General features: G+C 23.9%; 3 protein-coding genes across 3 annotated transcripts; 1 reads left to right on the top strand and 2 right to left on the bottom strand.

Moving 5' to 3' along the window:
* Nucleotides 1-1,766: 1,766 nt before the first annotated feature.
* Nucleotides 1,767-4,977, bottom strand: LOC122855702. Its single transcript, XM_044157255.1, has 5 exons — nt 4,890-4,977; nt 4,683-4,824; nt 4,194-4,597; nt 3,927-4,123; nt 1,767-3,858 (listed from the first exon to the last, which is right to left on the bottom strand). The coding sequence occupies exons 1-5, from the start codon at nt 4,938-4,940 to the stop codon at nt 3,615-3,617; spliced, it is 1,038 nt and encodes a 345-aa protein (XP_044013190.1). The 5' UTR covers nt 4,941-4,977; the 3' UTR covers nt 1,767-3,614.
* A 435-nt stretch (nt 4,978-5,412) lies between these two features.
* LOC122854054 (protein PF14_0175-like) lies at nt 5,413-10,827 on the top strand (the record flags this gene model as incomplete). Its single annotated transcript, XM_044154466.1, has 3 exons — nt 5,413-5,663; nt 5,838-5,904; nt 6,235-10,827. A coding segment is annotated over exon 3 (4,521 nt), but the record flags the coding sequence as incomplete, so codon positions are not given.
* Nucleotides 10,828-13,924: 3,097 nt separating this feature from the next.
* On the bottom strand, nt 13,925-26,656 carry LOC122855700 (high-affinity choline transporter 1-like). The gene is made up of 10 exons (XM_044157253.1): nt 26,401-26,656; nt 21,933-22,122; nt 19,052-19,159; nt 18,540-18,768; nt 17,206-17,434; nt 16,785-17,135; nt 16,621-16,724; nt 16,143-16,545; nt 15,491-16,081; nt 13,925-15,427 (listed from the first exon to the last, which is right to left on the bottom strand). Exons 2-10 carry the CDS (start codon nt 22,105-22,107, stop codon nt 14,981-14,983), a joined length of 2,637 nt encoding a protein of 878 aa, XP_044013188.1. The 5' UTR covers nt 22,108-22,122; nt 26,401-26,656; the 3' UTR covers nt 13,925-14,980.
* Nucleotides 26,657-27,436: the final 780 nt, after the last annotated feature.

The following is a 27,436-nucleotide window of genomic DNA, read 5'->3' as shown; positions in this document are numbered from 1 at the left end:
TGTCTTTTATCCACTTCTCTTTCACTGCTCACGTCAACTCTTTTATATAAAATTTTTTTTTGTTTTATTTTTATATTGTTCTTTATTTATTTGTTGTATATTGTTGTAGCTTTTTTTTATTTTTTATTTATTTTTATATTTAAAAAAATAAAAAAATGCGATTTTTTTATGGTTTTTATTTTTTTATATGGGGAGAAAGAGAGGATGGTTTTATTCAACTACCAAAGGCGCCCATAGTCGCTTCTTTAGTTTCATTTGATATGGGGGGTTTGGTCCCAGTGGCCTTCTCTCAACAACTTGCTGGGATATCATCTGGAAGGTGAGACGACGCACCGTATAGAAGCGCATCGACTAATTGGCCGATAAATCAACCTTCTCTCAAGCTTATACTTCGTTTTGCCGTCTACTCTTCATAGTTTTGCTCGAATGAATCGACTAAAATACCGTATATATACATCTACAAATACACATTTTTATATTTTATTTTATTATATACTTTATATACATTTAAACATTACATTTATATAGAAATAAAACATTTTTTTCTTTCTTTTTTTTTCAATCGAAAAAATGAAATAGAATTTATATTTGATAAATTTTTTTTATTTAATAAATTCATAAATACTTAATATTAATAAATTATATATTATACATATACATCTTATTATATATAGAATTATATAAACATTTTATTTCTTATATTTTATAATTTAATATTAATTAAAATGAAATAGAATTTATATTTGATAAATTTTTTTTATATATAAATAAAATATAAATATTTTGTTTAATTTAATAAATTAAATAAATTAAATGATATTAATATAAACAATGTAAATTTAAATTAAATAATTTAATATAAAATATTAATGATTTATAATAATTTAAATTTATTTGTATAATTATATTAATTTTTATGATTTATAAAATATTAAAATTAATTTTTCTTTGAATAAAATTAATTTTATTTTTCAAATTTATGATATTTTTAAATCCACAGTGTGTATAGTGTTTGTATGAAAAAAAAAAACAAGTTTATTTACATTTCCGGTATTTAAAAAAAGTAAAAAAATTTGCAATTGAAAAAATAATATATTTTATTTGGATATAGCGTAAATATCATTGCGCTTTCTCGCCCCGAACTAATCACACCGAGTAAACTTGTTTGAATTAATTGGACCAGGCTAATTAACTTAAATATATAAAATGTCTCAAAATACTTGATTATATGTGGGCAATGAAAATCTGTGATGACACGATAATGCGTAGGATTAATTCAGTTGTATATATATATTATAATTTTTCATGTGAGCGTAGGTAGTTTTATGAAAAAAATTAAAAATATAATAATAAAATTAAAAAATAAATATGTAAATTTTATATTTAATATAGTCGAGTTTAAATAAATTATGTTTAATTTAATTTGGCAAAGTTGATTTCAGTTTAATATAAAGATATAATTATTTGATAAAATATATATTTTGATTTAATTATATATATTTTTAAATAAAGACATAAATGCAATTTAAAACGGAAGCGTTAGTATGTGTCGTGAAATTTTTGGTGATGATATTGAGACTGAGCAAAAGATTGTCGGTGAATGTCTCAATTTTGTTTCGCGTCTTAATGACCTGATCGTTAAAAGCGAGTCAGGGCACTCTTGACTCTTAGTGAACCGGCTTCAAAAAAAAAAAAAAAAAAAATTAAAAACAACAAAAGTACACATAAACAAGAGCAAAGAAGAAGAGAATTGACCAACCAATCACTTTGCTGTTCATCTTTTTTATTTTTTTATATACTCTTATTTTTATTTTTATTATATATCTTTTTCGTTTTTCATTTTCTGCATCTTCTTATTCTTCAGGTACTTTAATAAACCAAGAAAAATAAAAAAGACGTAATCGCTGACTAAGTCACTTGTTTGGTCTTTTGCTCGAAAGATATACTTACAAAAGTTGTTAAGTTTTAATGAAGTTTTACAATTTCAACATTCGACAAATATCTCGACATACGATTTATCATCTTGACGACTATAATTGATTTAAATTACTCAACATTTTATTTTTTATTTTTTACTACTGTATATCTGATTTATTGTTTATTTATTATCATTATTTATTTAAATATTTTTTGTAAAATTAAATAGGCTTTTATTATTTAATTTATATCTTTCAATATAATTTGTTGTTGGGTTTTAAATTTCAAGTGGAGAATCAATCTGGTGGACGATTTGATCACGAAGAATGTGTTTTAATAAAAAAGAAATTTCATTTAACAACACACTTGTGATAAATTATCACTCATTGATAATAAAATGAATGAATATATTTTTTTTTAAACTTTATAATCACTTTGATAATTTAATTTGTAAATTATTACATTATTTATATGTTATTTGATATCCAAGTAATTATAGATCAAATAAAAAAAACAAAAATTATTTGTCACTGTCTTTTTTACCGACAGAAATTTGAAAAAAATTCAAATAAAATTTATGAAAAGTAATTACATTTTTATATAGAAAATAGTCTTAAATATCATCAAGTATTTTGTAGAACTAAAAGAAAATTTATCATATATTTCATTGTGAATCCTGTAAAATCTGTGTTGAAAGTTTTCAATGATTTATTATTTGTTGAGAATTAAAAAATGAACAATAAGATCATCCTGGAAGATCCATGTGCAAAAGATGCTACAAAGAAAACAAACCGATAAAATATTTCCAGCTGAGAACTAAAATCAATTCTAATTCTACATCTGGATTTTCACATGTTTCACTACCTGCTTTTTGACAAATTCAAGCAAAAAAATTATCCCACAACCCGTTAGAACCCTCTGATTTTTTCGCTGATCTGATTGATCCACCTTTCAACTGTTTGCATTAATCAAACGAAGATAACTTTGTAAAAATTAAAAATTTTCAAATTCTTTTACAATTAATAATTTTACTAAAAAAAAAATTTCTAAGAATTATTTTCATTTTCATATGCCTCTATTTTCTTTTTGAGGTGAACGGCCTCCAATGCACATTTCGAAACTGCATCTCGACGTTTTCTCTTTTTCTCGCAGGGCATTAAATAATTCATTTCCTTTTATTAAACACCGCAATCTCAGCTCAAAAGCTCACTGTTAAACACTGTTTTTTTCTAGAAAAGGGATTAGCCATCTTCGTCTCAAAACATGCGACACCGTATGATCATTTTCCCAAAGTAACGTTCGTCAGTAATGTCATAAAACTGCAGTTGACATGTCACGCTTAATAGAAAAAATTTGCACATCAAAAAAATTCATTTGTAACAGAGCACTTGCATAGCACTACAATGCCCAACAAATACCTCTCAGCTGGTATAATCTTCTCCACAGAAAAAGCATCATCTGATGATTATTTCTTGAACAATAAAGCAACAGTTATTATTTGTAAACCAAATTTAACAATAAAATAATTTGAAAAAAAAATAGTAATTTTCAAATGGTTCTTATTCTCACAAATTTTTTCTAGCTACATCGACAGGATTGCTGCTGTGTAATTAATCTTGCATAATTATTTATAAATAATTTTTAATATTTTTTGTGTTAAGTGTGTTTGATAATTGATACTTGAAAAAATGGGGTATTTAATTTGTTGTTGATGATTTAAAACTATATTCTGATGTGCCTGTTGGACTTTCTGATGGTGAAGAAGACTTCAACAAGTCTGATTGAAATGTATGATTAGTCAATGATTCCTGTACAATACTCGGTGCACTCTGACTTGTTGGTGAATTTATTTTAACAGCTCCAAATGGTTTCGATAGTTTTTTAAATGGTAAACTTAATTTTTTTATAATTGAAGTTTCATGACAATGGCCTGGGCATGATCTAATGTAACATTTCAAGACAATATAATAATAATAATGAACAGAAATTATTCATTTAAAATTACTCACGTTGTTGAGTTGAATTTTCCTGATGACTCATGATCATTTTTAGCTTGATGATTTAAATTTTCAATTGTTTTATCATTATTTATTGGCTCCAATTGTTCATCATTTGATTTTAATTTTTCAATATTTTGTATCAACTGTTGAACTTGAATTTTTAAAGATGCATTTTCATACATTAATTTACTGTTTCTCTGGACAATCTGGACAAAAGAAAAATAATTGATTAGCTTGTTTAATTGATCCTTCAAGTTTTAATTTAATTATAAGTACCTGAAGATATTTCGATTTGTTGAATGACGAAGGATCTTGAAACTTATCAGAAACAATTGTATTAAGTTCTTCTCTTGCTTCATCCAATTTTTCCATCATCTCAGCCATCACATGTAAATGATCATTCCAAAGTTTATCAATTTTATCAGTCAACACATTATTCTTAACTTTACTCCTCGAATATTTCTTCGCCAATATATTAATTGTCGCATTTTTATTATTCAATTCACAACGTAATTTTTTTATTTCATCATGAAGATCAACATTATCCTTTTCAAGTTCATGGCTACGATGAAAATTTAACCTTGATATTTTACCAGATGTTTTTAATCCACTATTTTCAATTATATTTGCATATTGTTCTTTGGCTTTTTGAAAAAATGCATACTCATCATCTAGCTGACCTGAAATTAAAATTTAATTATTGTAAAATAATTTACAACTAATAAACAATCATCATGATAATTATTTTTTTTTTTTTTATTAAACGTTTTATATGACGATTAGATCTCTGTTGTCTTTTTAATTCTTGACAAAGTATTTGATTGTCTCGTTCAAGCTTATCAACGTGAGCATTATTTAATCTTTTATCTTTTTCAAGATTGTTTATTCTTTTATTCAACTCAATAACCTAACAATTAAAATTTACATTAATATTTTTTTATAAATAATAACCTATATAAATTATTTAATTACCTGTTTATTTAATATTTCAACTTTCTTTTTATTCAAACAATTATTATGCATGTCACAATTATTATTAAATTTTTCATTTGACTTGTTAATTTTTCTGTTTATAAATAAAATAAAATAATTAGTTTAATTTTATTTTTCGTTTTTAATTATACATTTAACTGACCCATTAAAACTTCGATATACAAAAGATTCCCAAATGACTGATAAATATTTATAAAAATTAAAAAAAAAACCTAAAAATACATAAACAACACAGTAAAAAAAAATTCAGAAATGTTTAATTAATAAATAAATATGCTTATTAATTATAATTTACTTTTTTATTTATTTTTTTTTTTAATAAACAATCGTCCAACTTTTTAATGGCTTCAAAAAATAAAAAAACAAAAATATTTTTGTTTATCCTAATGTGTTCACCAGAGCTCCACTAGGTGGCTACAAATCGAATTTTTTTAGTTTTTTTTTTTTGACACACCAACTTGGTTGATTGGTTCATGCATGTTGGTACTTGTTTTTTTTTTTTAGTACAATATATATTTCTCTCGCTTCCTCATTGTTGTTTTTATTTTTTCAACAAAAAAAAAAAAAAAAGATAATATAAAAAAACCCCCTCAAAAATTGACATTGAGCTTTGTTTACTTTTTTATCAGCTGAGATTTGATAACGTGCTTTAAATTATTTTTAAAACAGTGTATTGTGGTTTTAATAAAAATAAAAAAAAGACAAAACAATTAGTGAGAACGTGCGTAGTACTCCGAGACATTCACGAGTGTTGTAAGTAATTTTTTTTTTTCTCTTTTTTTTTTAAACAATATGTTTATAATATTAAAAAAAAAATTAATTATCAACAACACGAGGTAGATATTAGTTTAATTAAAAATATATTAACAATTAATTATTAGATAATAAAATTTTAATTTCTATAATTTTTATTTTTATTGTTATCAGGATGAGAATGAGAAAATGGTGACCATAGCTACATTTGGAGTATTATTTTTTTTAGTAAAAATATAAGGTTAGTTACATTTTATTATGGCTAATTAAATGATCAAATAAATATCTATTTTATTCTTTTTCATGTTGATAAAATTCAACAAGTATAAATTAATTATCACCAATAAATATACAATTACAAAATACAAGTATACTTAACCATCAAAGTCCTAAGTGGTGTCACACAATGTCAAGATAATTATTTAAAAAAATTGATAAAGAAAATATCAATAAAAGATAAATAAAAAACACAACCTTCAAGCTTGTTGATTAAAAACAAAAAATTAAATATTATAAAATTAAATTGTTGTTGTGTTTTTAAATATATTTTTAAATCAATAAATTGTTACAGATTAAAAATCAATGTGAATGGGCAATAATCAACGAGGAAACAAAAAAATTGGATTATAATTTTGCTGTAGTCATGGCAAACATAGCATTTAATAATTTATTTTATTTTAATAAACGTAAACAATTAAATTCAATAAATAATGATAAAACTGATGATGATGGTGGTGATAAGTTAAGTAAATTATTAAAATTATGTCGTCCATTGTCAATAATATTACATCGTTTGACTGATGAAGAAATTGATCATTGGCAAGATTCACATCGTTATAATAAAACATATAACAGAAAATTATCATCAAAATTAAATGATGATAGTGATGATAAATCTATCAAAACACCAACATCATCATCATCACCATCGTCATCATCATTATCCTTATCATCATCAACAGCATCAACAGCATCAACAGCTTCATCTTTATCAACATCATCATCATCCTCTTCGCCAATAATCAAAAAAAATTTCACAAGAATTAAAGAAAAAAATAGAAAAAGAATATCAAGATGGGCACGTGGTTTTATAAAAAAGAAAATACCTACACGTAAATCAGTTGCAAGAAATAGATTAATATCATCATCTTCATCATCGTCATCAAATGTAACAGATTTAAATTCAGCAAGTTCAGTAACATCAACATCAACGACATTGTCATTAAAAAAAGTTAACAATGAGACTGAAGAAGATGACAGTGGTAATGATAATACAATTACCAATGAAATATTAACAAATAATAATAAAGAAAATAAAAATGATAATGATGCTGATGATCATTGTGAATGGAAATTTAAAAGAAAATTTAATACATTAATTAATTCTGATAGTGATGATGTATCACCAACAGCTTCATCAAATAAAAAAGTTAAAAAATTTCATCCAAATAAATTATTATCAACTTCATCATCAAATGAATCAATTGACGAGCCAAATGATAATTCAAATGACAATAATATTATTAATTTAATTGATAAACAAAATAATGTTACAAATGATGTTGTTGTTATTAAAAAGGAAAATATTATTAATCATGAATTATTAGATGAAACTTCAAATGATTGTCAGATAATTGCAGCTGATAATATTGACAATAATAATGTTCAAGATGACAATGATAGCTCAAAATGTCGTGATGTAATTGAAATTAATATTGAAAATGTTGGAACTGAGGATAGTAGTATGATAACTGATGATGATGATACTGATGATGATGATGATGATGATAATGAAACGATAAATGGTGATGTCCCTGAAATTGAAAAAACACTTGACAACGATGATACCTCGTTACATGAAAATATTATTAATAGCAATGAAAGTATTTTAAATAATAAAACTAGCAATATAAATGATGATGATGATGATGATTTAACAAAAAATAATAATATCATTAATAATGATGATAATGAGACTGAATTAGTTAATGAATATTTAACTGATGATAATAGTGAACTCAAAAGACTGTGTGAAATTAAAATGGCCAAGGTTGTTTTGCAAAGAGTTGAACCCAATGATATAATAAATAATGAAAAAGATGATGAAGATGAAGATTTAACTGATTCAGATATTGATGAAGAATCATATATTAATTATGAACCAGATAATAATTATGATAAAAATATTGAAACACCATTATTAACTGTTAAATCAAAAGTAAGCATTGATAATTTTAATAATGATAATTTATATAAAAAAAGATTATCAAATAATCAAACATCAGCATCACCAGATAATTCAGCATCAGATGATAATGACAGTGATTATGAGCCATCATCATTGTCAAATGTATCAGTAACATCTGAAAATACAATAAATGCTTCCAAAAAAACTACAAGTGATAATGACAGTGGTAGTTTTACATCTGCAATGTCTTCCAATGAATTATTTAAAAAACTACCAGCCAATGAAAATGATAGAACAATTGTTAACTCAGAACAATTAATATCTCATCAATCGAAAATTAATAAAACAGCCATTGAACAACAAAATGTATCAACTAAAAATACATTAGATAAAACAACAAATAATACTCAACAATTTAATGATCAAATTGAATTATTAAATATACCAAATAATACAATAACAATACAAGAAATTGAACAACAAAAAAATTCATCGAAATCACCAAATAAAAATAAAACCAGTACATGTAATAAATGCTCAGAAAATTTATCAAATCATGATAATCATGTATGTTCATCACCAGGTTCATCAAATACACCAAGTAAAAATAATCGTGTTAAAAAAAATCAACATTCACCACGTTCAAATAAAAACAAATCAAAAAAGAAAAAAGATAAAAAACTAAAATGTAAAGTTGAGTGTGACAATACTTGTCTTGTATGTACACTAACACTTGATACACCTGAACAATTAGCAACACATTTATTTAAACATACAAAAAAAGAATTACGTGAATCATTTAGAAATAAAAAATATGAATCAAATGTTCCTTTATTTTCTGATGCAAGTACATCAGATGAAAGTGATAAAGAAATAGAAAGAATACAAAAAAATAATAATGATATTGATTTAGTTAATGAAAAAACAGACAAAGTTAAAGTATGCCAATGTCATGATGTTAATAATAATGATACGACAAATGTACAAATTGAAATGGTACTTTATTGTGAAACATGTAGTGTATTATTTAGAAGAAATGAATGTTTTGAACTTCATTATCGTTACAATGTAAAATGTAATGAAAATCGTGCAAAAGGTAAATTACCACAATTATTTTGTACAACATGTTGTATTGTTTTACGTTCATTGGGTGATATGCGTAAACATTTGGAGGATCATGCAAGTAAAGATACACAAGGTACTGTTAATTTTGTTTGTAATATATGTAAAGTTATATTTTTTGGTATTGGTACTGTATTTTGTACACACTGGTTTAGTCATGAAAAAGATCCAAATTTTGTTGCAAGTCGTTATTCATTTCCAAAGCTATGTGTTAATGATAGCATTAAATTACCAGATGGTGCATATCCAGATGAAAAATATATATCTGTTGCTGAGTATGTCTGTAAATATTGTGGTTCACAATTTTCAATGGCATCTGAAGTATCAAGACATATTGAAAATGATGGTTGTCAAGATAAAAATAATAAAAAAAATAATACAGATAAAAAAATTGATAATGTTAATCAAAATAATCTAATTCCAGTTATAATAGCACCAAAAATTACAATTTCTACAAGAAGTTCATTAACTAATAGAATAACAACTAAAGCATTTAAACCAATTTCACCAGTGCCATCAGAAACACCAACAAAAACACCAACACCAATAACAGAAACACCAACAAAAACAACAACAACAAATGATAATAATTCAATAATAAATAATAAAAATAATAATTTAAATAAATCACCATCATCATCATCGTCATCTGGAGCTAAAACAGATATGATTAAAAAATTTATATGTGGTTTTTGTGATAAAGTATTTCCACAACAATCATTATTTGATGAACATACATCAGATCATTTACAATCACCTGGTTTTCCTGGTTATTTATGTTATTTTCCAAAAGACATGAAAGCAGGATTTGTTTGTAATGTTTGTCGTGCTGTATTTACAACAGTTAATGAATTAACAAATCATTGGAATACTCATAATATAATAAAATTTACATGTACAGTATGTGATGAAAGTTTTTCATCAATGTCAGTTTTATATCGTCATGTATCAAATAATTGTTTTAAATTTGATGCTGGTTGTCGAATAACATATAATTTAAATAAAAATATATGTAAACATTGTAAAATTGGACATAATACTGTTGATGAATTAAAAGAACATAAATGCCATGATAAAATTAATGATAAAAAAATTGTTGAAGCTGAAACAACACAGCCAAGTCTTCCAATTGTTGAATCATCAAAAAATAATGATAAAACAATAACAACAACAACATCTGTTAGTACAGTTGCTGTTGCTGATTCATCACAATCAAATGATGAAGGTCCATCAAGTACTCAAGATACAGAAATTAATTCTATTACTAATATCAACAATAACAATAATGATAATGATGATGTTAATACACAATCAACAAATGAAAAATTATTAGAAAAACAATCTGTTATTACAAAATCATCAATAAATTCTTCCATTTCTTTACCAGAAAAAAGTAAAACAAGAGCACTTGAGGATCCATCTGTTCAAGTTGTTTTATCAAATGCTTCAAGTAGCAATATATCAGCTTCACTTGTTATTGATTCACAAACAACAACATCCAATAATAAACCAACTAAATTTTCATTAAAAGTTAATAACAATAATAATAATGCTGAAAAAATTATAAATAATGAAACAATTGAATATACAGATTGTGATTTAAATAATATTGATGATGAAATGTTACAAAATTCAAGAAATGAAATTGATGAAATTATAAGAAATACTGTTATAAGAAATTCGATTGAAGATAAAACAAACGAATCATCAATTAATGTTAATAATGAAAAAATAAATGATGTAATAATATCATCAAGTGAATGTGAGAATAATAAAACAATACCAACAGTAGAAAAATCAATAACAAATAAAGAAACTTCCGAAAAAAATCTTCCAATTGATAATGATGATGATATTCAAATAATTGAAATGAATAATGATAATAATAATAAAACAATATTAAATCAAGTAAATAAAAATAATAATAATGTTGTTGTTGAAACAATGATAGTTGAAGATGAAAATAAAATACCTAGTGATAATGAAAAATCAAGACCACCATCAACTGAGCATCAAGGTTGTTTTTTGAGAGTTAAAAATATGTCAGAGTTAATGGATATTAATAATTTAACACCAAATGGTGGTAATAATTTGCAGACAGTTAGTAATGCTAAGTCATTGACTGATTTATTGAGTAGTAAAGCACAATTTGTTAAATCACCAGAAAAATCAATTGATAAAATATCAGAAGAGTTACAAAGACAACAAATTCAACAACAACAACAACAACAACAACAACAACAACAGCAGCAGCTTCACCAGCAGTATCAACAACAACAACAAATTGTAACACGTAATTTACAACCAATGTATCCAAGAACAACAACAAACATTGAAGAAAGAAGAACAAATCCAATGATGCCTAGAAATGAAACACCAAATCAACTGCCAACTCCTATATATCAAACATTTTTACAACAAAATAGTAATGATGTTACAAATGGTTATCAAAATCATTCACAAAATAATTATGTAACAATACCAGGTCCATATCAACATCCATTGTCGTGTATGATTTGTATGCCACCAAGAATATTTAATACACCTGATGAATTGAAACGACATCATAGTATACGACATTATCAATCGAATCAAAATTCACAATTACCAAGGCAACAACAACAACAACAACAACAGCAACCACCACCACCACCACCATATGAATCACCATCAACATCAACAGCATCAACACCATCATCCATACAAATAAATCCAACAAATACTTCATCAGAATCACGTCGTTATACGTGTAAATTATGTCGTGTATTTTCAAGTTTAAATAAACAAGAAGTTGCAACTCATGTTGGTCATTGTTTTATAAAATGTACACTTGCATCACGACATAATGCACAATTAACACAAGCAAGATTAAATCATCAGTTACAACAACAAATGCAAATTGTACAAGCAAATCAATTATTAGATCATGGTAATTGTGATATAACACAACAACAAAATCATCAAATACAAATTGCACCATCTGTACATATTAATAATAATAATTTTACAAATTTACCAATTTTAAGTTGTCCAATATGTACTAATTTTAAGTATACAAGAATGGAAGAATTAGAACAACATGTACAAATATTTCATTCACAATCACCAACTGGTGGATTATTACAATGTAGACATTGTCGTCCAGCAAGATTTTTTTCAACTCAGGAATTATTAAGTACACATGAGGCAACTTGCCATCCTCATGCATGTAATATTTGTATGAAATTATTTTCTTCAGCTGGGGAATTACGTAATCATCTACTTTCACATATGGAAAGTGGTCTTTTATCAGCAACACCTTGTTGAAAATAATTATTTTTATTTTTTTTTATTTCTTTTTTTTTTTTTTTGTTGACATTTTTTCAAATTGTCATTATATAATTAATTAAAAATATAATCAACTGTATATTTGTAGATTGTTAAATAATAAAAATAATAGTTTAAATAGCTATTTTTATTTTTATAATTTATTAACAATTAATTCAACTCATTTTTTCTTCATGTAGATAAAAAATAATAACAAAACTGAACATTGAGTTGCTAATAAAAAATATAAAAAGACAATTTAGAATCTCAAAACGTTAATAATATTTTTATAATTGAAAATAATAATTATTAAAATATAAAATAGATGAACCAAAGTTAATAATAAATTATGGCTGAGTTTCAAACAAAAATATTAGTTATAAAAAAAAAAATTTAGTATATAAGATTTAAATTGTATTAATTCATTTTCATTAAATAAATTTTTATATTTAAGGTTTAAAGCTAATAATAATTATAGCAATAACATCATGTTTAATGGGTGTTTTAATAATAATTATACGAGCACATTACTTGACAATTTTACTATTTTTTTTTTTACATATAAATTACAACAATCAATGTAATAATTTAATAAATCAACTAAATACATTCGATTAGTTTAAAAATTAGAAAAAAAAATAGTTTTAAAAGTATAAATAAAAGTACTATGATGAAATTATTAAATAAATATTAAAAAAAAAACAGCTAATAGAAAAATAATGAATTCGAAATGTACAAACACTAAGGTCGATAATTTTAGAGCTTTTAATATTAAAATTCTTCAAATGAAATAAAAAAAAAAAAAATATTAATAAACAAAAAACATTACAGACATCAAGTGATTATTACAAATTTTTTTTTTCATTTAAAATAATTAAAGATTGTCTTTTACTTAAATTTAAGAAAAATTTATAATTATTCATTAATTGATATACATTTTATATATTAATCCTAATTATTTTTTTTTTTTTTCATTATAAAGGATTAATTATTAATTGTATTGAATTAAATTTTGGCACGTTATTCACATGACACAATATTATTGTGCTTTATTAATTTTTTAAATTAAAAAATATTGCCAATAGATTAATTAAAAATACAGTAATTATTATTGATATATTTATTTATATTTTATATAAATAATTTCAAGGATACCATGTTGTATATATACACGAATTGATATACTCATGAATTCATCAAAGGTCACTTATTATTATATTTAAACTATTTTTATTATTTTTTTTTAATTCATTAAAAATGTTGAGTTTTTAATTTTAAGTGATTATTACTCTTTATTGATTATTAATGCTTCAATGCACTATTTAAATTACTATTAATAATTATAGTTTTGTTATTATTATTATTATTATTCAAGTGCAGATAATTTTGTGCGTTTTATTTTTTTATAATTAATTCTACGAATGATTATGTTTCAGAAAACAAATGTCTTCTTTAAATAATAACAATTTATTATTACAAAAACAAATAAATAATTTTTTTCCTCAATCCTGTATTTGTCATTATTCATTATTATTTATTATTAATAATTTTATAAATTTATTTTTAATATTAGTAGCACATCATTTCGATGATTTTTTTCTCATTATTTTAATAATTTACATAATCGTTTTTATTTTTTTTTTCAAATCTAAATTTATTTTCTAAATTTTTTTAATATTAATTATGACTAGATATCGATTTTTTTTTTTTGTTTCGATTTTCTTAAAGTCTATAAATACTGGCACAGGTCGCAGATGTCATTGTTTTTTTTTTAAATATTAAAACCTAATTTAAAAATGAAAAAAAAAAAGTTTGAAATATTTTTACGTTAATTAATATTATTTATCATTTTTTTTTTTCTAAGAAAAATGTTTCTTTTGTTCAAGTTAATTAATTTTATTGATTATTTTATTTATTGTTATATTTTTTTTTGTATTGATTGATGAGCCAACAGAGTTTAAAAAAAAAAAATCTATTTTTGATAATAGGAAAATATGTGTTGGTAAATTTTTTTCATGATGAATTTCATATGATTAATACTATGATTAACTAGTTATTGGTATATTGAGCACAAGGATCATTACATCTACAATTACAAATATTACAATACATATTATTATACGTATATTGTTCCGGGTTTGTGGCAAGTATAATCAGTGTACATATTTCCAATACGGTAAACACGATCAATTCAAAATAAATTAGAATAATAATTATTATTCACGAATACGTAAATATATTTACCCCTTACTTATAATCTATATGATACAGTCGGTGCAAAAATATCGTATTTACCTTGATTTATTGATACAGCTTTTTAAAATATTTTCAACCCCAATGGGATTTCATTGGACGTTCTTATAATTTACCTATCATTATTATTATCTTTAACTAAATCAATTTATCTTTTTTTATATCAAATAGAAACCCTCAGCTTTAATTTAAATTTTACTCATGTAAAATTTATTTATTTACAGCTTAATCTAATTTTAGTTGAAAAAAAAGTAAATAAAAAAGTATAATGTCCTAAGAGATTGAGCAAAGACGTAGTGTTTTTTTTTTTTGTTCGTAATATTTTACAGAATATTAAAAAAATTTTACATCAACCGAAAGACCCACACACACACACAAAAAATTTAAATAATATATTCCAAGTTTTTCATGATATACTCAAGAATAATTTGAAAAAATAAAGATAAATTTAAAATCTGCTAACAGCTTCATCATCACAAACAAAAAAATTACTTGGATTAAATACATTATAAGTTGGACTTAATAATAAACCTCTACCACAATGATTTTTATCATCAGCAACTGATGAATGTCTTGCAATAGTACCATTTAATTTTTTATCTCTTTTAATAGTCATTTTACAATCATCTGTTCTTATTGGCATTGATGGATAAGCTGGTTGTCTAGCAAGTGTTGTTAATGTTCTATCACCAGTATCATTAAAACTATGATGTCTAACAATACCACGTTTTATTCTACAATGATCATTACCACTTCCACCAACAGCTGTACCATGTATTTTACATGCTTCAACACCTGGTACTGGTGATAATGATGCCGGTCCAAATGATCCACCACTTTGTCGTCTGTCCATTATGTGAACCATTTCAACTGATGGTGTTGGTGAAAATGTACCCTAAATAATTTTATTTTTCAAATCAATAATAGCAAAATCATCATGACATTATTAATTAATTACCTGTGATGGTCTTCTAAGTGTTGTAACACCATCCATACCAACTAATTTAACACCAACTAAATTTTTTTTAACATGTCCAATTGAAATGTCTTGATTTAAATTTAAATTTAAATTTAATTCAAGTGTACTACGATCACCAGAACGTTCAATTTCTTTAGCTTTTTCAATATTATTTAATTTACCATATGTATGATTTGTTGAGGATGATGATGACATTTGTAATGCATTATTTATCATTGTATTTGTATTTGTTAATCTAATTGTATTTGCTGTTATGTCATTTGTAATATGATGATGATTTGTTGTTGTATTTATTGGTAAATTACGTACACCAAGTATTTGTCCATCTAAATTATTTAAATTTGTATTTGGTATACGATTTCTACCTGGTGTTTGAGTTTGATTTTTTTGATAATTACGATTTATTTTTGTTACTGGTGTATTTTGTACACTCATACCACGACGTAATGTAAAATCACGTCTATCTGTAAAATTTCCATAATTCATTGTCTCTTCTGAATTTTGTGAATCTTCACAACTTGGTCTATCATCTTCTTGGCTATCTGTTGAATCACGTCCAGCTGATCCCTCCTTAAAAATTACAAATCCATTAAACAATATTTAAAAAGGAAAATAAATTAATTAAACTTACATTCAAGCAAAGCAATGCAGCACCAGAACTACTTTGTGCAACTCTATTTTGTTCTTTCGATTTTCCTGATGCATATATACCAAGAAAATCACAACATCTTGGACAGCATGTTTTACCACCAAATATATTTCTCGTAATAAAACTGACAATTAATTGTGTTACTATTGCCGATAGCATTGCTGTTGTACGAAATGGAAATTTTTGAATTTGATTTTTATGATCAAAATAAGGATACTGAATAAATACAGGTAGTCCAATATATTTTTCACCAGCTGTTAATCTCAGAAACAATGAAACAATGTAACCAGCAAGACAACCATATGTATCAATATAAGATGGCCAATGTATAACAGCCAATAATTGTGGAAATAATATAACATAAGTTAAATCTGATGATAAAAATCTATAAAGAATAATTTAAAAAATAATAAATCTTTGTTAATTTAATTGTTTTAATAAAAAATTATGAATAACTTACGAGAGATAATAAACACTTCGAGTTGTTAGAGCAATTCCAGTAGCCATAAATGTTATGAGTAATATTGTTATCATGAGAATCCAGCTGAGTTCTTTGTCAGTTGCCTGGAAAAATTTAAATACTCAACTACTAACCAAATAATTCAAAATAATATTTGTATTTACCTTTGGTCTTATTGCCATTCTATAAATATTTCTGGTAAACATTGAACTACTACCAAATACACTTGAGTTAGCTGATGACATAACAGTCACAGATATTACACCAAGACCAATGAAAGCAATCCATTGTGGTGTTAAGCTTTTTAATACAATTGGTAAAATTGATGCATCATTTATTGTTGGTGATGTAAATGTACGATTAAAACCTTCAACAATTGACCAATCTGTACCACGTGCAACTAAACCCATTAGTCCAGTTGGTATTGAAATTATCAAACAATATATCATTGCAATTACTGAACATGTTTTTGCAATTGTTGTGTTTTTTATACTCAATACACGTTGAAAATATCCCTAAAATTTGAATAGTAATTTAGATTTAAATTGGGGGGTTTTTTGTTTCTTTGATTTATTGATGATTTACCTGAAAAGTAATTCCACCAAAAATAAGCAATAGCATTCCATCAATCCATTCAATATAATCTCTCGTTTCAATTTCACCAAGCCAATCTTTTTTACCAATATTTTTATCAATTGATACTGCTGGATTTAAAATTGCAAATGGTGTTGCTATTCCAAGACCAATTGTAATACAAATAACTTGAAGTACATCAGCTGTAACTGGACTGTATAATCCACCAAACATAATATATCTGTTGGATAAAAAAATTTATTTATACATCCAGGCATTATGCCAACAAACTTTTTATAAAAATAAATAAATATTTTAAAAAATACATGATAAAATGTAATATTATTTTGGCTCTTATTCGCACAATTTGTAAGTTTGATTTAACGCTGTTGTTTTTTTTTTTTTTTTTTCTACATGGTAATAAATATCTTGATGTCAACATAATGTCTTGATTCTCATCTTCCAATGATTTATTGATAAATTTTTTTATCACCCAGTGAATTTATGATATTTGAGTTGGACAAAGTTACAGTTGGCTGAGCTTTTTCCATTTACGAAATTACTCTAGTTGCCGTTACGATATTTTTTTTTCATTTTACTATTCCCAAGAATTTACTGATACACTATTTTTTTTTATTTTTTATTTTATGAGGGTTAATTTTGGTCAATCAGAACCCTTGTTCTTACAATCAATTGATATTTTATTGAACCGAAGAAAGAATTGATAAGTACTTTTAAAAACCACTTAAACTCCAATCTTTTTTTACGTGATTTTTTTTACTATTTTCGTTTTATTTTTTCTAGATAAAATAAAATTTAACTTCTTTCATGAGCACTTTAATGTTATAAATAATTCAACGTGTCACGTTCGATCTATTTACATTTATTGATCGATAATAAATTTTTAAAAAAACAAAAATATATTTATTTTCATCATTTAATTTTTGTCATGAAAAAAATTCTTAAATATCATTTTTAATTTTTTTTTTTTGTTATTTGATAAATGTCATTTTTATCGACAATTTAAGACATCAAAAAAAAAATAATACAATGCGTTTTAAAGTTCTGAAAAATATTTATAAAATCAATTATTTTGACAAGAATAAAGTGCAAAGCTAAATCGAGTCTAAAGCTTTTGAAAAAAAAAAATAAAATAAAAATTTGTTTGCTCTATCTTTAATATGAAAAAGTCATCTCCAATATTTCCATAGTACGTATTCATAAAAAATTCACAATGGAATATTTTTAATATCCTTAAATCCCCATATATGTATTAAAAATATAAAAATGAAAAAGAAGAAAATAAAGTGATATATAAAATGAGATTTTAAAATATAATAACTCACATTGTAACAAGTAAGTGAGAAGCAAAAACACTATGATGATTGCTTATTCCCCCAACGATACTCAAGGTGTTGGAAAGTGCCTTGAGCAATGCTGCTGTCCAAAAAACATCACCAACAAGAGCTGGAATAAATAGTAAACCACCAAGTCTAGCACCATATCTCTGTTGAAATGGATCCAACATTGTCACGTACTCAGCTTTTCTCATTGGTTTTACAAACATAAATGCACCTGGGACATGAAAATATACAATCATAATAATCATACAAAATATATAAAAAAATATTATACAACATATCAACCGTTGGGATTTAACTTGCTTTCATCAGTTTTTTATTTTTATTTGTTTTGACAAATTGAGGTAATTTTTTTTTCTCTTTATTTTTCATTTTTCCCTTCTACAATTTTGCATACAAATTTTCATTCTTTTTTTTTTATTTTTTTTATTTTTGTTGATTTGAATATATAGGTATTTTTTTGTATTTTAAATATTGAAAATATTATTTTCACGTACCAAATAGTAAACTGAGACTGTAACCAATTGGCACTTGGCACCATATTAAACCCTTGGAGTATATGGATTCAGCTGTTCCATGTACAAAAACACCGCCAATCCAAGTTGCTGTAAAAATTAAAGAAATTAAATAATGTATTTAAATTATTTTTATTTAATTTTGATATTTTGTTAATGGCAAAATTGTTCCATGGCTGTTCCTTGTTAGACAACAATTTAATAACAATAATAAATGATAATTTTTGAGTTTGATTGTCATTGCTTTGAACCTATTTTTTCTATAAATTATTTTTGCCGGCGAAATATATTAATTTTTTTTTGAAATATCATTAAAAAACCTTGGAAAAAAGGGCTTAATTTATGTTGGTCTTCACAGGGGCTGTGAGGAGTAACGATTTACAATTTTTTGAGATTTAAAAATTAAAAAAACATTGATTGATAGGGGCTGGGAGGAGTGGCAATTCACAACATTTGTTGTAAATGGAAAAACAATAATAATTAGAAAACAGATTCCTCAAAATTTTATAAATAATATTTTTTTTCAATTTTTATTCTTCTTTTTGAAGTTATTTTTTAAAAAATGTATGAAATAATGAGATGACTTTGTTAGTGAATATTCTCTCACTCTGTGGTTTTTTTTTATTTTCTCATTTTTTATTTCACACATGATGAAAAAAAAATTACCAGACGATGAAATGTTGTAAAAGGTCACAGTGATAATGAGAAAAACCCAGTGTAATGAGTTGAGCCTCGAGACATTATGTACCCAACTTGCAAAACGAAAAAAAAAAAAAAGCTTCTTTGTGTTGGGAAAAAAAAAAAATAAGATCAAATAAATAAATAAAATATATGAAATAGAATAAAAACAGACATGCACATGAGCTTCTGTTGAATTTAAAACTTTTTCTTTTTGTTTTTTCAAAACAGCTTTGAAACAGAAAAATCTTGAATGACCATTTTAAGTAAAGAAAAGTAAGTTTTATATTTTTTCTTTCATTTTACAATGTTCAACCTCAAACTTTGATTCCTCCCTTTGTCTAGATTTTTTTTTTTTTTTTTTTAAATATATATAGTCACCCTCTCTCATGGGTCCTCTATCTACCCGAGGCTTTTTTTTCTCTTTTATCTTTTTTTTCTATCCACAGTTGTTTCGTTTTACAGTAAAAAAAAATGGGATAAAAAAATAAAATATACATATCTATATATTTGACACATAGAAACTCATATTACACGAAAAGAAAAATATGCAAAAAATGAAAAATACATATATAAAACGAAACACAAAGATGGAAAAATAGAAAAAAAATAAATAAAGTATAAGAACAAAAAAAAAAAAAAAAAAAATGAACCGCTGTGTGTACTCTTGTGAACACACTTTTCATTCGTGCTTCGTTGAGCTTTGCATTTACGAGTGTTCATTAGGGTAATAGCTTCAATATGAAAGATAAAAAAATATATATAAAACCGTATGGTTATAATCGTGAAACTGACCTCATCCCTTGAATAAAATTGAAATCATAACTGTTTGATAACTCTTGTATTTTTAAACATAAAAAAAAAAAATTTATTCCAAGCTTTTTCTTTGTCGAATAAAGCTCTCAAATATATATATTCAATATTATTTTTATTATTATTTATATGTAAAATATATATTTGTCTATCAAGTTTTTTCTTTGATAAAATATTTCAATATATTATAAATAAAAATAAAAATTATTGAACACGATAACCGTTCAAGTGTTACTTTGATTTTTTATATCTCAATTTTTATTTTTTTTGCAAATATAGAAGGCAAAAAAAAATTATTAGCTTTTAGTATTCACAAGGGAAATCTTGATGTACATAAGCGAACTACCTCAGAGACTCATTTGCAAAAGAAAATTGTAGAAAAGCTCATTGTTGCCACAACTGTCGACCACCCTTTATTTTCCCTCTTTTTTTTTTTTTTTCTATAACGAATTCATTAATTTTTTTATATACTTTACTCTTTTTTACAAGCTACTTCTTTAACTTCTCAATAAAAAATTTTTATTATTATTTTCTTAATTAACCAAGTATTTTTCTTCTTATATGAAAAAAAATTCAACAACTTTAAAAAGAAAACTCTGGTTAATTAATGAGAATTTAGACACCGGTCTTTTTGGCTTATTTTTAACTTTTCAAATTATTATTTTTGTTGTATATATATTTTCTATTTTTATGAAAGGATCTGGATATTAATCCTCTTTCATTTTTCTTTGTCCACAATATTATCCAGCATTGACTTGAATTCTACTTCAACTATCAACTGAATTTATTGCTATTATTATTATTACTGTATTTTATTTTATTTCTTTTTTATGTCTGGATGAGGTAAATGTTGTGAAAAGTATATAAAAGAAGCAAAGATGCTTCCGGGCTGAGTGTATGTACTTGAAAGTGAATAAAAGCTTAAAAATTTCTACTCAAGAAAAGTGTATAATGATTGACTTGATTTCATTTAAAAAAAAGACAAATTTATGTTAGTTTGTATTTTTAATAATATATTTTAAGACACTTTAATGTTGTAAATTTTTTAATTTATATTTTCTCGTATTCATCAAGGTGAAATAAATCGAAATCGAAACTAAAGCTTGATTAAAATTAAAATCGTGAAAATAAAAACGACAATGAAACGGGAGCTAAATTCGAAACAGTAAAGGAATAAAAAATCAAAAGAAAAGTAAATATAGATAATGTAGATTTTTTTTCTTTTAAATGTCCACTGAGACAGGAAAAAAAATTTTTAAGTGTAATGTAAATGCAAGAGTTTAATTTATAAAAATTTAAGTAAATTGAAGTCATTATTTATTTATTTTTTAAATGTTATATAAATAAATTTATAATATAATATTGAGCTTACCAACAAGTGTTAAAATTCCCATAATTGTACCAAGACCACGGTTTGCCAGGATCAAATCATCCAACGATTTACCACGTATTTTTTTACGTTTTGAAGCACCAGTCCAGACACTAACACCCAAAATGATTATATAAAATACGCCAACTCCAGCAACCCCCGCAGTAAACATCCCCATTTTTCAAACTTGTTTCTGAAAATATAAAAAGTATAAAATAAAATTCAACAAGAAAAATGTACATGTATATAAAAATAAATAATAAAAATAAATTACTTTTTATAATACATCTTAATTTATTTTTTAAACTTTTTTTTTAAATTAATTAAAATTATAATGAGTTTTTTATATATTTAACAAAAATAATCAAACAAAATTTAATTTATATATTTTTAAAAATAAAACTTATTCGTGATCAAATTTTAAAATTAAAAAAAAAAAATTTATAATTTGATTTTCATTGTAATTGAGTCAAATACTAAAATATATTTACAATTTTTTTTTATGTGTCTTAATTAAAAGGGTAGTTGATTCAATTTACAAACCACAAAATAAAAAATGATAGTCTAAAAAAAAAAAAAATAATCTTCTCTGTAAATATTCACGTATGCAATTTTTATTTTCGTTTAAATATTTGAAGTTGGATATAGCATTGCCCCAATAAACGTTTTAAAAAATTTTCAACAGTATGAGGATAAACTTCAGATAAAAAATACAAAAAAAAAAAAAATACACAGTAGAAAAAAAAAAATTCTATGAGCTTTTTTTTGCTCAATTCAAATTCCTACAATTGCAACGATGAAATTTTTTTTTCATTTTTAAAATATAATATTTTCAAGTATTTTTTTATATTTACTAAAGTTTCAATTACTTGTTTGTGGCATTTTATTTTTTTTCTTATCCGTTTTCCGTTGAATATATATATGCGAGGAAAAAAAAAAATCTACGACTTTTCCAAGTCAAGTGCTTTGGCATCTGTGCAACCGACTTTATATTAAAAGACCAAAATTCGATTTGTCGTGGTGAGACTAATTCCTTTCTATATTTTTTATACCAAAAAATAAAAGAAATTTATATTTTTCACATCGATAAACTTGCCAACAAAAAAAATTATATTTTTTTATTAATAAAGCTATATTAAATTTCAAATAAATTTGAATAAATTGAGAAATAAAAAGAAAATAAAAAATGATATAGTTAAAATTATAATTGAAAATATAATAATAAAATAATGACTAAATTAATGTCAAATTAGTTTGAGCAGTGAGATATTCAAATTTATATGTGAAATGATTTATTAGTAGAAAATAAACATGAAGTATATAATTAAAAAAAAATAATAATAATTAGAATGATGAAAAAAAAAACAAGTAATTAATCAAGGTTTATAACGATATATATTATTCATTTAAATTTAACGGATGACATGAGTCAGTTGAAAACACTGATTAATTGACATTTGAGTATTTATATAGTAATTAGGGTATATTCATTATAAACAACTGCATCAAACGGTACATGTGTCAGGTCATGACCCAGCCAAATATCTATATACATTAATGGAATTTAAAAAATTTATACGAAATGAATGAAATTAACAAGGTGAATACACTAAACTAAAAATTCAATGAAATTTTTCAAATAAATGATATAAACAAAATGAAATGAATTTTATAAAGCTAATAAAACTAAAATTTATAAAATAAATAATATAGATGAATTAAAAAATTTTAAAAATGATGAAAATTAATAAAAAAAAATGAAATTTAAAATATTTACAAAATTAATTAAACAGAAAATTAAATGAATTATATAAAATGAATAAAATAAACGAAATGAAAAATTTTTAAAAATAATAAAATAATAAAAATAAAGTAAAATTTACTGAAAGAAGAAAATAGTGAAAATTTAAAAAATAAATAAAATGAGAAAAATATTTATAAAAATAAAATGAAAATAAAGTTGAAACTTTTACATTTTATCTCATTTTCTGCTTTTTTTTTTTTTTTAAATATTACTTTTTCTCTAAATAACACGATCCATCTTGTGTATGAGCAATCCTAACACATCTATAATAGCTTTTATATACATTCAGCCCCATTCCCTCATTTTATTTTCATCCCTTGATTTTCACCCCTCCAACAGTCTTTCGACAAAACTATTTTCATCCAGTGCATACGATAATTGCAAGTTAACATTTTCCAACATAAATTTCAATAGAAAAAAATTATTATTATTATTAATATTATAAAGTTGGAAAGATCGAATATGATAAAGTTGAATATAAATTTATATTTATAACATAAATTTATTAGGCATGTAAATAGCTCGATGTTAAATAATAAATTTTCAAATAATTCTGAATAGTTCACATCATAATGCCACGACCTTCATCATGCATTTTAAAAATTAATTCAGGTCATATAATGTCAGTTATAATTATACTGTATTTTAATTATAATTTAAAATTAATATTTAAATATTTCAACATTTTCTAAAAATATCTAAATATACATACGCAATAACTAGAGTAAAATTTAATTTTTAAAATTATTTATCTTCTTCAATATATATTTTAAAATTAAAAAATATTTATCATATTGTTTTGTAATTATTTTAAATATTAATCTGTTTTTAAATTTTTTTTTTTATATTTATTTTCAATGTTATAATTAATATTGTATCGTAATTTTCAAGTGTATGATTTTTTAATTGTTTTTTATTTTGAGATTAGTTAATTAATCCACATGGTAAACCACTGGAAATTAATATATATAGTGATGCCATCCGGGACACGTACACAAATACCATATTGTTCATAATATGTATCAAGATGATAAATATGATGAGGTGAATTGAATGGATCGATTGCCCTTGTCCATCCGTTCATCCAGGATTAATTTAACAATATCCAAATTATATTATCTTCAATTCAAATTTTCTTTATATTCTTTGTTATTTTTTTTCCTGATTTTTTTTTTTTTTTTATTCTACTTGTATAATGATTTATTTCTTTTGACAATAACATGAAAATTAAAATGAAAAAAAATAAAATAACCTTTGAATATAAAAAATATAATTGAGAGATAAATTTATTTTTTTTTTTTATTTTTTTTATACTGATGGGGATTGTACCAACAATTTGACTTTGTACATACAAATTGGTTGAATAAAATTGTATAAAATCTGATGTTGAGAAAAGCGTTTGCTCTAACACGAATTGAGATTTGAATATTCATGATTATATGCCTGAGAGAATTATTTTTATTTTAATAACAAAATGGGAATTTTAAATAGACATTTTTAGAGTGTGAAAACAAACACTCTTCTCAGCTTAATTTAAATAAAAAAACACCAACAAAATTATACTCCAAAAATTTTTTAAAATAATATTTTAAAATACAAAATAATAATAAATTTAAAATTCAAAATTGATTTTAAATAAATCAATGAATTATAATAATAAATGAATATTTAAAAAAGAAATCAATTAATTAATTATTTATTGAAATTTAACTGACCCAGTTTAGCCAAAATTTCATTGTCGATATTTTAAATAAAATTTGCATTTTGTTTGCCTAAATAAACCCTCAAAATTTTGAACACGTATACATGAACCAATCATTCTTGATAGCTCCAGAAAAAAATAAATTTATAAATAAAATAAATGAAATTAATGAAATTTAAAAAAACATTTATTCAACATTATAAAATTGAATAATAAAAAAAATTCTTTTTTTATAAATTTCATTTATAATATCATCTTTTTGAATAGGGTAAAAAAAAGTTTTATTCAACGAAATGTGTAGTCATTGTGTAGTCAGTCAATTGACGGTTTATATTTTTATCCTACCAAGTGAAAAGGAGCGACGCTACATTTCAATAGAATAAATCGGCACGCGCTCAAATACATTTATACAAAGTACATAAATACATTTATACATAGAAAATATATCTATGTAAATAAATGTACAAGTATTGAAATAATTATTATGACTTTTAATCGTGTATAAAAAACCGGAAAGTATCCAGGTATAAATGTAAATACTACCCTTCAAAAAGTTCATGTTTTGTTATTTAAAAAAAACCATTGCCTGACACATTTTCTATCAATGAAAATATTACATTTAAAAAACGTGTCATATTTAATTTAATAAATAAATTTATAATAATAATTAAATTTAATTTGTTAATATTCAAGTTATAAAATTATTTAATTAAAATTTAATTAGTTTCCTTTAAAATCAATAAATAAAAATAAATTCAAGTTTTATTTATTTTTATTTTTTAATATTACACAAGTGCTAGAGGTATTATTGAATATCGATAACAGCCCAATTTAAATAATTGACTCTTCAACAAATTGCTCAGTCAAATGACAAAAATCAAGAATTATTAAATTAATAAAAAATCATATGAGCTAGCTTTATGTATATTTTAAAAAATGTACAATAAATTAAAATATATATTTACCAATATTCCAGAAAAAAAAGAAAAACCACGAGTCCTTTTCCAGGACTGGAAATCTTCAGGTGTTCATCAATCCACTATTTAAAAAATGCACTTGAATAATTAATTAAAATCACTGTTAATTTAAAAGCTTATTAATAATATTTAAATAATAATTGTTATAATTAAATGATGAAAAAATGTGTTTATTATATTTATATGAAAAATAAAATATTATTTGTGCACGATAAGCACACGGGTGTGCGACTGAATGCTAGTGTATCCAGCATCCAGCAACGGGAGTTTAATGCTGGACCGGCTCATGAAATAAAAAAAAAAATATATGAAAAAGGGGATAGAGGGTGGATGGAGGGTGGATAGTAGAGAAGGGTAGTAGCTAACAGAACAGATCTTTCTCCACGTGCAAAGGGGGATCACTGGTTGTATTGATCTGTCCGCGCAAACTCTCCAAGCTCGTTTGGCTCCCTTAAAAATCTTTCTCTCTCAATCATATAATTATTATCATTATAATCATCTCTTTTTATCTTTAATATACATGTATATATGTAATCTCAAAAGAGGAAGGATATATTCCCCTACTGGGGGTTGATGTATAGGGTTGATCATACAGCATCTCTCTCGTTCACTTTGGCAAGATGATTATCAAACTCATCTGGCCTCACTCACACTATTTTCTTGTGTAGATTTCACACGAGATAATTTTATTTTTTTTTTTTTTGTTTTCATTCAGATGTTAACTGAGCTGATCCTCATCATCATCATCTTGGTTGTTTAGTTTCCATTTTTTTGCAGAATATATTTAAGACAATCTTGATTTTACTGCAAGAAATACGATGCAATGTTACGATTACTTACATTGAAATATCACACACAAGTTTTGTCTTGAACAGTTGAAATAATAATAATCAAATTTCTTACTTCTCTTTGGTTACTATCATATGCAATTAATATTTTACAAAACACAAGTCAACACGAAATTCAAATTAATTATAACAGAATAACAAATCTATTCTTTTTTTTATTTCGACAATTTTTTTAA

This window comes from Aphidius gifuensis, linkage group LG4, assembly GCF_014905175.1.
Source record: "Aphidius gifuensis isolate YNYX2018 linkage group LG4, ASM1490517v1, whole genome shotgun sequence".
In the NCBI taxonomy this organism is placed as follows: domain Eukaryota; kingdom Metazoa; phylum Arthropoda; class Insecta; order Hymenoptera; family Braconidae; genus Aphidius; species Aphidius gifuensis.
The sequence above is the reverse complement of the archived record's forward strand: the minus strand, read 5'-3'. Positions and strand labels throughout refer to the sequence as shown.

What these genes read in the sequence shown, in the direction of transcription:
- LOC122855702 (XM_044157255.1), bottom strand. Translation starts at nt 4,940, where the DNA reads ATGCATAATAATTGTTTGAATAAAAAGAAAGTTGAAATATTAAATAAA. An exon ending in TTGAAATATTAAATAAACAG is followed by an intron (nt 4,825 to 4,889) that starts GTAATTAAATAA and finishes TTTAATTGTTAG; the next exon opens with GTTATTGAGTTGAATAAAAG. An exon ending in GGAAAATTCAACTCAACAAC is followed by an intron (nt 3,859 to 3,926) that starts GTGAGTAATTTT and finishes ATGTTACATTAG; the next exon opens with ATCATGCCCAGGCCATTGTC.
- LOC122855700 (XM_044157253.1), bottom strand. Translation starts at nt 22,107, where the DNA reads ATGGGGATGTTTACTGCGGGGGTTGCTGGAGTTGGCGTATTTTATATA. An exon ending in GAATGGCAATAAGACCAAAG is followed by an intron (nt 16,725 to 16,784) that starts GTAAATACAAAT and finishes AAATTTTTCCAG; the next exon opens with GCAACTGACAAAGAACTCAG. An exon ending in CGAAGTGTTTATTATCTCTC is followed by an intron (nt 16,546 to 16,620) that starts GTAAGTTATTCA and finishes TATTCTTTATAG; the next exon opens with ATTTTTATCATCAGATTTAA.